The sequence below is a fragment of the Leuciscus leuciscus genome (genome assembly GCF_965113295.1).
Source record: "Leuciscus leuciscus genome assembly, chromosome: 21".
In the NCBI taxonomy this organism is placed as follows: Eukaryota; Metazoa; Chordata; class Actinopteri; order Cypriniformes; family Leuciscidae; genus Leuciscus; species Leuciscus leuciscus.
The window spans coordinates 13,328,359-13,341,979 of record NC_138745.1 but is presented as its reverse complement, the minus strand read 5'-3'; the positions used below and the strand labels follow the sequence as shown (position 1 = coordinate 13,341,979).

The window sequence follows — 13,621 nt, the reverse complement described above, 5'->3', positions numbered from 1 at the left end:
AGGTGATCCTCCATTTATCCTCACGCGTAACAACACATAAGAATAATAGTAATTTGACCATTGGGTGCTGATACTTAAACCAGAGAAAATTATTGGTGGGGGTGGATGATTTGTTTTTGGCTGCGGATTCGGGTGATGTTGGAGCTCATCCGCGCATCTTTAATTATCCAGTGTTTTGCTTTCCGCACTATTTTCAAAGGTCAGCAAAACATTGCTCTCGTAAGGCGGATAAATAAATACTCCACTGTGTTGAGCCTTCTCCTCCATTGCGCCATTAATAAGTCATGTGATCGCAGTTGGTGGTGTCCACCTGAGTTAACGTCACTTTTTTTAATGACGTACGACTCGCATTTACTGGGGAATATCCGATTTGTCTGCTTACATGGCACACGCAAATGCACGTATCCGATTCATATCTGATTTATTACCACATATGAGTGAGGCCTGAATCCGATCTGAGAAAATCGGAATCCATGTGGTTTTTTCCTGCGTACACGTTCACCGGTCATATCCGATCTGTGCCACATGAGAGGAAAAAATCGGAATTGGGTCACTTGAACCATGCAGTGTAAATGGGGCCTTAGAGGTGAAGATTGGAATGAGCTTGTGTCTGAAAAACAAATCTGACTGGAGTGTTTGCAAATTCCAATTACCAATTCTCAGTGGCCTTTTCTGAATTCTCAGAGGTGATTGGGGCTCCCAAGTCTGGCCCCTAGTGTCATCATTCGATAGTGGAAAGTTGTGGATTTAAAATTGACATATAGAGCTGTGCTTGAGGGGATTCCATTCTCGAGGCCTGGATCATGTCCCAGTTCTTTTCCTTCTCCTGTCAAGTTTTCCACTATTCTTATAATTTTTTAAAAGGCCAATAATTAAAAAAGAAAGAACAGCCCCTCAGAGTCTTGACTTACTACTTTTCCATGATGTTTTTCTATAACTTTTTTGTCTTTGTAGATGCCCTGCTTGCTGATCTGGAAAATTCAGCCTTTCCTTTGGGTCACTATCCTGTCCTACTGACCTCTGAACCTCCAGTGAACTCTGATCCCCCATCCAGTGCTCAGGATCCTGCCCAGAACCGGCCACTCCCTCCAGCATACACTCCGCAACAAGTATGCCATAAGCACCATTTTTAAAAACAAATATACATCTGATGTAATGTTTCTAAGCAATATATAGAGTCAAACGATTCCTATTCATCTGTTTCATAGACTGTTTCTGCTGCGATGAAGTCGAATGGCTCTACGAACTCTAACCCAGACAAACTTTACAGGTATTGTAGCTCCCAAGAACGTAATGTCCTGAATAATACATTGATTTTCACACATGGTACATGGTTCAAATAAAGACCGAATTGAGTTTACATGATCTGACACTTGATCTGCCATATGCACATTCTATTCTCAACATAAGTTCCCTTTTCGGTAACACTTTATAATAACTGCATGGTATGAATGATTAGTTAAGCATTGGTAAATAGTTAATCATTTATAAAGCATTGGACCTACATTAATATACATTAGTAAGCAGTTTATAAATACAGCTATAAATGCTTTTTTATTGATTTATAAGCATGTCTATAATGTGTTTAATAATTGTATTTTCATACTTTATTAATGATCATTTTATCATTTCTAAATGAAGTATTACATTATTTACAAACCAGTTATTTAAGAGTTTTCAGTGGTTCAAAGTGTAAGTAAATGATTAATAAACTGTTTAAAGGTACATTTATACATCTTATTATTTAGACATAGAGTAATAGTTACTCTGCTTTATTAACACATATTCCTACTGTAATTCATGATTAATTCAGGTAGTTATAAAACATTTAGTAGTTGTCAGTGAACTATTTTTGTGAGCTCATCTAAAGTGAGGAATATTTATGCCTCATAAAGCTTTTAAAAAGGAGATTTCATGGCAAAAGGAAACAAAGACAATACAGAGTGATACGGAACATGAAATATTTATTTCATAATGCAAAAATACCCATCCATGGCTACGGAGGCTGTCCCAGAGCTGCCCGCTCTCTCATACACAGCCAAGGAGGCCATCCCTGAACTGTCGGCACCTCCCTGGCCCCCTGAACTGCCGGCTCCGCAATGGTCCCATGAACTGCCGTCGTCGCCACCCTGGAGGCTTCCATTTTTGCGCAGCCACCTCTTCGTCAGCCTCCTCCCACCCCTGGGATGTGTTACGGGGGAGGGTAATGTCACGTTTTCAGTTTATTTTTTGATCTGTTTCTCTGTCCTGTTCATGTTTGAGTTTCTTTGTTGTTCTTCTAATCTGTTCAATATGGATTCTATCTTCCTCATCCCCCACCTGTTTGTTTCTATGGTTACTAAGTGATGGAGTTAGTTCTCTTCAGGTATGTCTGTTTAACAGCAGTGCAGAACGTGGACGAGTTTCGGTTCAATGTACAACTTTAGTTTGATTTAGTAAGATTTAGTGTGAAAATTTCCCCAGATCCTACTGTAGGTCAGTTCACTTTTGTTTTAGGGGCAGCAGCTTACCGAAAGCCTTAAAGGCTTTGGTAGTATCTTCTATAGCTGGGTAAGTTTTCACACTAAATCTAACTAAATCAAACCAAAGTTGTACAATGAATCAAAACTCGTCCACGATCTGCACTGCTGTTCTCTAATGTTTGAAAGTTAGTACTGTAAGGCCTACCCAATCGGTCCAACGACAGTTTCCAATAAGCAGGTGAAGGTTACTGCGTGTTACATTCTTTTCCGTGTGGCAAAGTAATTTGATTCCAATTAAGCTTTTATCTGACAACATTTTATCACACCTCAAATTTAGGTTGGAATGCCAATTTGTTATTGGTCATTTATATAATAGTTTAGCAATACATTTGATTGTTCTATTTAACTCTTTATATTTTACCCGTTCAGATTAGGAAACTATTTCGCTTTGAGGTCCTTACGCCGGCTGTTTATAACGCAGGTCTCACGATCACAAACTCGACAGCTTTGGGTCACTAAACAGAGGTAATTGGCTAATACCTTAGACGGTCGCATTTACGATTACACAATCAAATATATTTTTGTATAGCCCCCTTGGTTGTATACACTTGAATTAAAGTAACGTTTTCTTTAGACAGAGGTCTTGACCACTGCTACAGATATAAGCCGACTAATATACAGTACTTCTCTGATAGTAGATTTGGTTTGGTCATGCCATGGTTTCTCACGTACACTTGACTAAAGTAACATTACATTAAACAAAGGTTACACTCACCCTCTTTAGGTTGGTCGATCAGCAGTTTGCTGTCCTAAACAGAAATTCCCTTTTAGTCTTTACAAAACAAAGTAAACTAAAGTGCCAAATATTAGCCGGAACTCTAAAATCACAGTTGGTGTTCCCTATGCTCCACTAAAAACCAGAGGTGTAAAGTTCAGGGGTCAGAAAGTAAAAGTCCTGCCATATGTTTATTCCACCCATGAACTCACCCATCTTGGCTGAGGGCTCAAGCGGCGAGGCGGCGGCCATCTTGGCTGAGGGCTCAGGCGGTGAGGGGGCGGCCATCTTGGCTGAGGGCTCAAGCGGTGAGGCGGCAGCCATCTTGGCTGAAGACGAGGGCTCAGGCATGGCGGGCATTACGTGAAGAAGCTCAGGCTGGTCAGGCATGACGTGAAGATCAGGGTGGTCAGGCATGACGTGAAAAAGCCTTGGGTCTGGCAGTGTTCCGGATCGAGGCACGACGCTCACGGTCTCCCTCCAGTCCAGTCCAGACATGTATATTGATGTATGATAATTGTTCACATTAAACCATGTAGATTTTTGGGTGAATTTTGGTGATCTCAGCATGAGAGAGAGAAGGAATGTGGGAAGAGGGATAGAGATGTAGATTAGGATGATACTCAGGTGAGACTTGCGTCTCGAATGCTGATGCTAATTTCACTAGAGAGGGTTCAAATGCTAATTTCCTTTGTTTTCTCAGAGAGTTACCCTCTCTTCCAGTTTTTCCAGTCTCACAGTACTGAGGTAGTTTTGACTCTGTGGAATATTTTATTATATTATTATTGTTTTATAATATATATATATATATATATATATATATATATATATATATATATATATATATATATATATATATATATATATATTTGTTGTATTTTGGCACTCCTGTAATCCAGTGTTGGCAGTGGTAAATTTTTATTCAGCAATGTTTACACTTTACAGAAATTTATTTTTAGATCAGATTGCAGAGGCTTAGTTTCATTTTACTGCACAGTTATTTTTTCTGGAGGTGTACAGGAATTTTTATTTTCTATGACATTGCAGAGGTATGTTTTTTCATTTAATATCAAGTGTACAGTTTTACAGTAAAATTTTTTGCATCTTGAAATAAATATTTATATGTTCTGTATCACTCTGTGTTGTGTATGTTTCCTTTTTCTGTTTAGAGGCATAAATAGTCGAGGCAAAATAGTCCTCACTTTAGATGAGCTCACAAAAATAGTTAACTGACAAATTATTGTTTTATAACTACCTGAAATAATCATGAATTACAGTAGGAATATGTGTTAATAAAGCATTTATTAACACACTGAGTAACTATTACCATATGTCTAAATAATATGTATAAATGTATATTTAAATATATTATTCATCATTTACTCACACTTTCTAAAGTATCTTGTGAACCACTGACAACTAAATAAGTGGTTTGAAAATAATGTAATACTTTATTTAGACATGATAAATTGATCATTAATACAGTATGAAAATAGTTATTAAACATTATATATATGCTTATAAATAGAAGAAGCATTCAAGAATAAAGCATTCATAGCTGTATTTATAAACTGCTTACTAATGTCTATTAATGTAGGGTCATTGCTGTATAAATGATGAATCAACTATTTACTAATGCTTAACCCTCTGGGGTCTGAGGTGTTTTTGGGGCCCTTGGGATGTTTTGACATGCCCTGACATTTGTGATTTTTTCAGTTATTTATAAACATGTTAATGGCAAAGGTGTAAATTCACTCTATATAGCACAAACAGGGCTACCATAATATGTGAGCAACATGTATGTAGATGTTTGTATTTTTAAGAGAATAATGTTTATGCGTGGTTATTGAAAAAAATTTAAATGAAAGTTGCTGAAATAAGACCACACAACTCATACTAAATATGTGTCCACAAGACTTTTGACTAATGGATGTTGTTGCTTCGAGTTCTGGCTTCAAAATTATGTGAAAATAGTATTGCTTTATCGTTCACATAATACAATACATTGATTTAAATTGTGTAAGACAGGTTTTGCTTGGAAAGCCAATATGCGAGGGGGGCGTGAAGGAGGAGTGGTTTACACCTGAGAATACAATGTCCCACCCATTATGCGTAATGACTTGCATAATGAGCCATTCATTCAGGTGTGACACTGACTGAGCCACAAGAATGAATGCAAGGACAAAAGATATATTTAGAAGAAGACTTATATTGACCATTTAAGATTTTGCTTACATCCATCTTGTAAATATGTTTTGCTATTTTATTAAATAGGTTACAATTACAACAATAATAACAATTTCAACAATATTTCAAGTGTACTCTTTCTTTGTAAAAAAATTATTATAGGCCTACATTTTATCTATGTATTCATTAGTTTGAATATAGACAACATTGGAACAGCTAACATCTTAGCTGATGACTTTATTTTTGACAAAAATAGTATTATTTATATATATATATATAGAACATATGAGCAGAAATTGCTAAACAAAAGCTTATTTGATGTGGCAGTATATTCTACTGTAAAAACTGCACCCAAATCTAGTCAACAAAATGTTCTTTCATATTTCGCCTGACTGTAACATTGTTTTTATGAAATATTAGGGCATATAAATGTTAATTTGCAGTTTAATACGTTGCTTATACAAAGACATTTTATTTCAACATATTTCAGTCGATTTTTACTCATCTCAGTATAGCAAAGCATTTTACAAAGCCTGAACAAAGAGGAGATTCAAAGGTTTTGTTTTTCAATCTGTTTTATTGTAATTCCTCTATGTGGAGGAACTAAATGTTCTAAATTTGCTCTAAGCAAATCAAATGTGAGCAAAATAAAAAAATAATCAGTCGGCTATAAACAAAGCAATTGTGAGCGATAAATAAACAAAAGTAAAGGCAGGTATCTCACAGTAAATGCTTATGCCCCATTGATGCGGGCTCTAAGCAAATCAAATGTGAGCAAAATAAACAAACCATGTCAACATCTGTCTCTGTTTTAAAAAGCTGTTCATTCATTCAGTATTTTTGCCAGCTGTAGTAGCTCCACAAGTAGCTCCACAACAGCGCGCATCTGTGCGTTCATTCATTCACACACAGCTAACAGCTAACATCTAAATGTTCATTCATTCACAGCTAACAGCTAACATCTAAATATAAATATGCGATTCATGTACAGACACTTGCGATTAGAACAAAGCAAATAGAACTGACCTATTCCTCAGCCGGATCCGTTTGCTCCTCGAAATGAAACTTCCAGAACTTCTGAGGTAAATTTTCCAGGATTATTATAAGATAGTATTATTCCTCACAGCGTCGTTAAGTACATGAGTCTGAAAGTGAACTCGCGGTGTGTGTTATCCAGCTGATCTGGGCGTTTCACAGGTCTGTATGGGATCGCCTCACATTTGCGTTTGAATAGTGCGCGCTCTCCGTGGGCGGAGTCACATTAAATTTAATGAATGACTGACATCTCTCTCTTTTCATACATATTACATAAACTGTGAATATTTGTTTTTTTATAAAAAATACTTCATTTAAAAGAAGAGAATTCAAGCTTCATGCCTGTGTGTCTGTATGCCTGTTTGACTGAGTATTCGCTGAGTTACAGTTCATTTTCGGACTGGACTACACTGACAGAGAGAAAGCAGAACTCGCATCATGTTTATTTTTCTTTATTTGGCGAAAAGCACAACACTTTGTTTTTATTGTGAGTATTCACAAAAATAATACACACTTAACAGGATTGAGTGATGTAAAACACAAGTATGTAAGATCAAAATCAACAGATTATTTTTCGTCTCTGTTGCACTGATAAGGAAAAAAACGGACCTATCGCGTCGGCGATTTTCTTACTGTATGTCGACAATTAAGCATAACAGTAACCCTATTTCCTCATTATTTCACACTTAATATAGGTTAAATTGATTTTCATGATCAGTGATTTCATTTTCATTTATAAATTATTATTTACTCTTAGTAAACCACAGAATTTCAATCAAACATTACATGCATTGTCATATTTTAAAGCATAGACTGTTTTGTTACACAATGATTTAACAGAGGAAATCATGAACTATATTTAAATGTTTCACAGTTGGTGGCTATAGAGGAGCACACGACAATGGAGATAAACAAACATCTACTGTTTATTATAGAGGATTGTAATAGATGAGAAGCTCGTTCCAGGGACGGAAAATCTTGGCCGGAGACAAATTCTTAGGCGTGGTCGGTAGTCATCTTGGCCGGGGACTCAGGCTCAGGCGTGGCGGCGGCCATCTCTAATACAGGATTCAGGCTGAGGAACGGACTCAGGCTCAGGACACAGTGGTGAGACAGGGACGGAAGGGAGATCTGGAACTGCTTCCTCGACAGTGTAGGAGGATCCACTCAACCACAGAATGTAATCTATGTACCTTTTAAAGGAACACGTGGTGGCAGCAGCTGGTAATTGCTGGAAGAGTGGATCGTCCAAACCGCTCCAAAAGATGGTCTTAAAGGGACACTTCACCCATTTGCATCAAGCCTTGTATCGTTAGAAACTCAGTCATATTTTTGAATGGTCGTGAATTATTCCCTCATTTTCCCCTGAGATGGGAGAAATAAGGATTTCAGTGTTGCAGTTCCTGCTTACAATGACGCAAAAATCGTAATTTTGCGTCATTCTAAGCAGGAAGTCCCATATCTTTGTAGAGGGGTTGAGACTATAAACACTCATTCCTCATCTTTCCCAGGGGGTGGGACCCACTCACGTTACAGACCTATTACAGATCAGTGGGTGGGACTTCACTTTCTGAAACTAAAAGCAATATCCTCTATCTTGTTTGTAAGCTAAGCTAACAGGCGCTGTGGAGCCAGATGTGAAGTTATGATAATAGCGGAGGGTACTCAATATGATATAGAAGAAGAGGATTTCGGAAGTCTGGTGCTTGAATCAGGTGTTTGTGGCTACCTTTACGAGCCGCATTATAGCAAAGAGCCGCATTATAGCGAAGAGCAGCCGAGGCAGAAGACCTGCCTGTCACGGACGAGGAGCCCGGACTGGCTCGAGCTGGGGCGGACTGGTGGTGCCTGTGCTCTCACTGTGAGCCTATGGACACAGAGATAGAGTCCGTCTGCTGCAAAGAATTTCAACAATGCCAATTTCTCCTGGACGAAATCTCTGAATCAGATGAGGACATGGACGTTTGTGTTGTGAACCATCCTAGTTGGTTGACTGAACTGAGTCTGACTGAACATCCCGGTACCATGCAATAATTCACCATTTCGAAAGAAATACAAACGAGAAGTAATTCAGTAATGAGTTCGCCAACTAACTAGACATTTTGTGTGAAATTAATTTCAAGCTCTGGTGGTAGCTAGCCTTGTAGACGGAAGAGTGATTTCTCTGATAGGCGGATACCTCATATGCACTGTTCTGGATTAGTGGGAGTGGCTTGCGGAGCTGTGCAATGTGGTGCATTGTGGGAGTTGTTGTCTTTCATTCAAATGCGAATCAAATTCAAAATTTATTTTACATTTCGACTACATATATGACCCACTTTCAATAAAGATCAATGTTCCCATGGGTGAAATGCTCCTTTAACCCTCTGATGGTCTTCGTTTAGCAGTCACAGTGGGGGCCTTCCCGGTCATAAATGACCGGACACCTAAAAATGAAACTTTCTCCATCCCAGTAAAAACCAATGCAATTTATTTTTGTTCTATAATATTTATTCTTTTTAATTTAGAATTTTGAGACAATTTGATTGAACTTATTAATATTTATGCAATATTCATAGTCCATTTTTTGCCATTGGAAATAATGATTAAAAAAAAAAAAAAAAAAAAAAATAAAAAAAATTCTATGCAGTATTTTCGGGTAAAATAGAGACTAGGCTTTCAGAAAAAAATTAAAATAAAATAAAATTAATCAATTTATTAAACATAAAATTAAATAAAACATGTTATTGCATGGGTTTACCACTAGATGCCTGTATAGCTCTAAATGGAGATGTTTGTGAATTCTAGTTGTTTTTGGACCAAATTACTTACTTTTAAGATGTGGATTGAATGTATTTTTTTAGAAATTCTCAAATAATACTTTTTGCCAAGGTTTATAACATTTTATACTACAGGACCGTTGAATGCTTGAATCTGATTGGTTGATGAACGTTCTAAGGTGTGCATTATTTTCAGGGAAACGCACGGCTAAAGTAGTTCCAGGCAGGTCTTGACCGCATTACAGTTCCATATCACTTCGCGTAGTCAACTGTAATAACGGAAAATAGGATACAATTCATAACAAGAAAAAGCATTTAGCCCCATGCGCTTGATCTGCAATTTTCAATGTCTAGCTTCACAATCAATAGAAACATGCAGTTTAATTTGAATAAATAAACTATAAAGTCCTATCTATAATCAATAGAAAATTAAACTGAATATAGGCTAAATAAATGGCTAGTCCTGCAGCACGGATTTTTATTGCAGATAATTTAACAAATAAATAATTATTGATAGGCCTACTTGTTAAAAGGGCTTTGGGTTTCATTTATTTGGCTAGATCTACTGTCATCTGTCAATAATAGAAAAAAAAAAAGAATTAACGAATTAATTAAAACGAATTGAATTAATAAATAAATAATAATATTGACGCACATATGCTTTTCTGTCTCATTATTGCAACATCTCTCTCTAATAATTACAATTACAATTACAATTACAACAATAATTACACCCGAGGTGTAACGGCCACTCCGCTTCGCGTCGTGACCGCATTACCACCTCGGGTGTGCATTATTTTTCTAATAATTCAACGGCCTGTCGTCAATTATTCCTTATTATTATTTTAATAATTTTAATAATTATTATATTAATTATATATACAGATATTAATTATAATTATTAATTATGTTATGTTTTTCACTTCACCCCTTCATTGCTGAGCACTTTTTTTCTGCATCGTTGCTGATTTGTAGAGAATTTTTGTGTTTTTGTCAATTTCCCATTCATTTCCTATGGGGGTAATTTTGACCGAAGACCAAAATCATGACTAATTTTTTTACGACCACTTAGCATGCTCGGATCATGAACTCAATTATTTTGTGTGTTCACATACCTAATGCCAGAAAAGTCACCAAGTTTTGTAACATTCTGATGAAGCTGTGATTTTTAAAAATTCAAAACAGATTTTTGTAATCTGAATTTATTGGTGTGTATGTGTATAAACGTGTGTTTGTATGTGTGTGTGTGTGTGTGTGTGGGTGGGTGTGAATTTTTTGCACTCTTGATGTTGTAGAGTGTCACCCCTTTACTACGGTGTACTTTTTTTTAGAATCGTGTCCGATTTGTAGATTGTACAGACAAAAATTCAGAGAATTTTTGTGTTTTTGTAAATTTCCCATTCATTTCCTATGGGTCGGTCATTTTTGACCGAAGACCACGAGTGTGACTATTTTTTTTACGACCACTTAGCATGCTCGGATCATGACCTCAATTTTTTTTTGTATTCACATACCTAATCCCAGAAAAGTCACCAAGTATCATAACCTTCCGATGAAGCTGTGATTTTTAGAAATTCAAAACAGAAAATTATTCGGTCAGAAATGACCGAGGACCATCAGAAGGTCCCATCGTTTCATGGCGAGATGCGAGGTCGAGGAACTCCTCAATATAGTCCTTGATCGGGCGGTGATCCTGGGTGATGGTGAGGAGTAGGTCGGTGGGATCTTGTGGGCCGAGGAGGATACCCATGGTGCTGCAATCTGTCTAGGTCCGGTCTTCTGTTACGGAACAGGACCCCGGAGATAGAAGAGCAGGTAAAAGAGTTTTAGCAGCAGTGGGCAGACAAACAGGTAAATGGCAAACACAAGGTAGAGGAGAGCACAGGACACAGGACACAGGACACAGGACACAGGACACAGGACACAGGACACAGGACACAGGACACAGGACACAGGACACAGGACACAGGACACAGGACACAGGACACAGGACACAGGACACAGGACACAGGACATATGGGTCCAAACGTTCCACACACTCATGATAAACAAGACTGGACGATGAGGGAACACAAGGTGAGTGGTTTTATGGTGAAGTTAATGAGGGAGATCGCTGACAGGTGCAGGTGATTGTGAAGGAGGTGCAGGTGTGGGCCAAGGAGGATGCTGGGAAATGTAGTGAAGGAGGTGGTGACTAGGCTGGTGACCGTGACAATAATATATCCAAACACTGCAATAATCAGTCATCAATGAAAATTAAGAGCAGCTTTATTTAAAAAAAAAACCAAAGAGAAATATTAAGAAAATAAACTAAGACCTAATATAGCCGTTATCAGCATATCGTCGCTGTCGGGCGGAATCCTCGTATCTCCAAAACCATTATTTTTCAGGAAATTAAAAAAACTGCATATTTTTTTAGTTATTAAACATTGTATCGTTAAAGTTGGTATTATACCTTGTATTGCTATCATATACTGTTGTATACCAACATTAACACAACATTTCCCCAAAATCATGTGAGATCGGAGATACGAGATTTATGACTTGGGAGCGGGGAGATACGAGGTTACGCTGTCATTGATTAGAATGGTACGGACACAGACATCGCTGCTGCCAGCAGTGTTCATCAATGTCTGCGGTCGCTGACAAGAGATAAGGCTTTAAGAGCTATTCAAATCTAATGATTGTGGTTACATACATCTTCCTAAACTCCATTTTAAACGTTTAAGAGATATGACTGATGCAATACCAAAATATTAGGCTGTCTAAAATAGGCGGAAATTAATCTGCACGCAAACAAAATAGGCGGTCGCGTTGAGCCTTTTGACAAGAGAAAAGGCTTCAATAGTTAATCAAAGCTAACGACTGTGGTTACATACATCTTCGTAAACTCAGTTTTAAAGGTTTAAGAGCTATAAGAGAAGCAGAACAAAAAATGATGAGCTGACTAACGTTAGCAGTCTAATAACGTTAGGTGGAAATTTGCCTAATCTGCACGCAAACTTACCTCCGTGGCTCACGGGCTTCCTTCTGCACCAAAGCATTACAGCTATCGATTTTTAACAAAACAAGCTGACTCAATTGTATCTAACCTAACTATTTTCACTCGTTATTGTCTAAAAAACAGACAGAGTTATGCAAAGATAGGCTTACTGGCGCCAGTAGACCCTTTTTCTCCCATAAATAAAACCTGCTACTTGGGGTCAGAGTCCTGCACGGGTCTGATTTTGTAAATCCGCACCCGCCCGTACCCGCAGTGCTTCAAACCGCATCCGACCCGTTATCCGTCAACAGCACTAATTAAAATCCGCACCCGACCCGACCCGCTTAAAATAGAACCGACACCCGACCCGCACCCGAAATAAAATCAGTTTAGCCAATCACATTATAGACACAATTACAAAAATATTTATTGCCAGGTCATACAGAAGTTATTACACGACAATGAACACAAGGACAACTTCAGCCAAAGCTGTCAAAAGGCCGGTACATGAAAAACATGGCAAACGTTTCCACAAAACAGACGCGCCTACCACATATCTGCCACGCAATTTCGTCTAGCCTACATCTGACAATTTTGGGTTCAAACACGCCCTGCACACCACACATACTTAACAGTGTTAAATTTGAAAAATACTGTTCGATAGAACTGCTTGGTTTGTTACCACAGTTATCTGCGTGCTTCCTCAGCGATGAAGTTCCACATTTGCGGCTATCCAACACGAACATGCATGCAGCAAAGCCTTTCACAATATTGTTTTCTTCAGATAACTCCAAATTTCTCCCACACACTGGACTTGACTTTTGATGACGTATTGTCGACAACTTTATAATCTCCACTAGCTATTCTTTTCATCAACTCCTCAGCATCCATCTCGACGACTGCAAGATCGCGCGCATGCGTTTATGAGGAATTTTTAAAAGTGGAAGTAGCCTAGGTAACGTGGCGTGGCGCGTGGGCACAAATAAACTGATGTGGATTTAAAATTATTTATCAACTTGAAATACTGGAATATTTTTGTAGATGTGTTCCTAAAAATATGCATATATTTTTACGTTTGCATGTGATTGTTTTAAATCCGTGTTTAGACCCGTGTTTCCCCCGTGTCCGACCCGACCCGCACCCGTATCCGACACGGTTGTATATTTTTCACCCGTTTGAGCAAAATTTGCGGGTCACCCGTCGGGTCACCCGCGGGTACCCGAACCTGTGCAGGACTCTACTTGGGGTATTTTACATGCACAGTGCCAACTTCGAGTCAGTAAAATAATAATAAAAACAATAATTTAATGCTGGTATCAAAAACATTTAATTCAATTCAAGTATTATATTAGATACATTTTAAAACTTCAATGCACACGTATAATAAGCCTAGTAATAATAAGCCTAGTAATACGTATTT

At 37.9% G+C, this 13,621-nt stretch overlaps 1 protein-coding gene across 3 annotated transcripts in view; it reads left to right on the top strand.

Annotated features, from left to right (window-relative positions):
* Positions 1 to 13,621, top strand: part of LOC309485778 (transforming growth factor beta-1-induced transcript 1 protein-like) — a 173,793-nt gene that overhangs the window by 19,571 nt on the left and 140,601 nt on the right. For all 3 annotated transcript variants that reach the window (XM_082152817.1, XM_082152815.1, XM_082152816.1), the window contains 2 exons: positions 955 to 1,109; positions 1,209 to 1,270. In XM_082152817.1, coding sequence (XP_082008943.1) covers positions 955 to 1,109; positions 1,209 to 1,270 — 217 coding nt within the window. The remainder of the gene's footprint in view (positions 1 to 954; positions 1,110 to 1,208; positions 1,271 to 13,621) is intronic.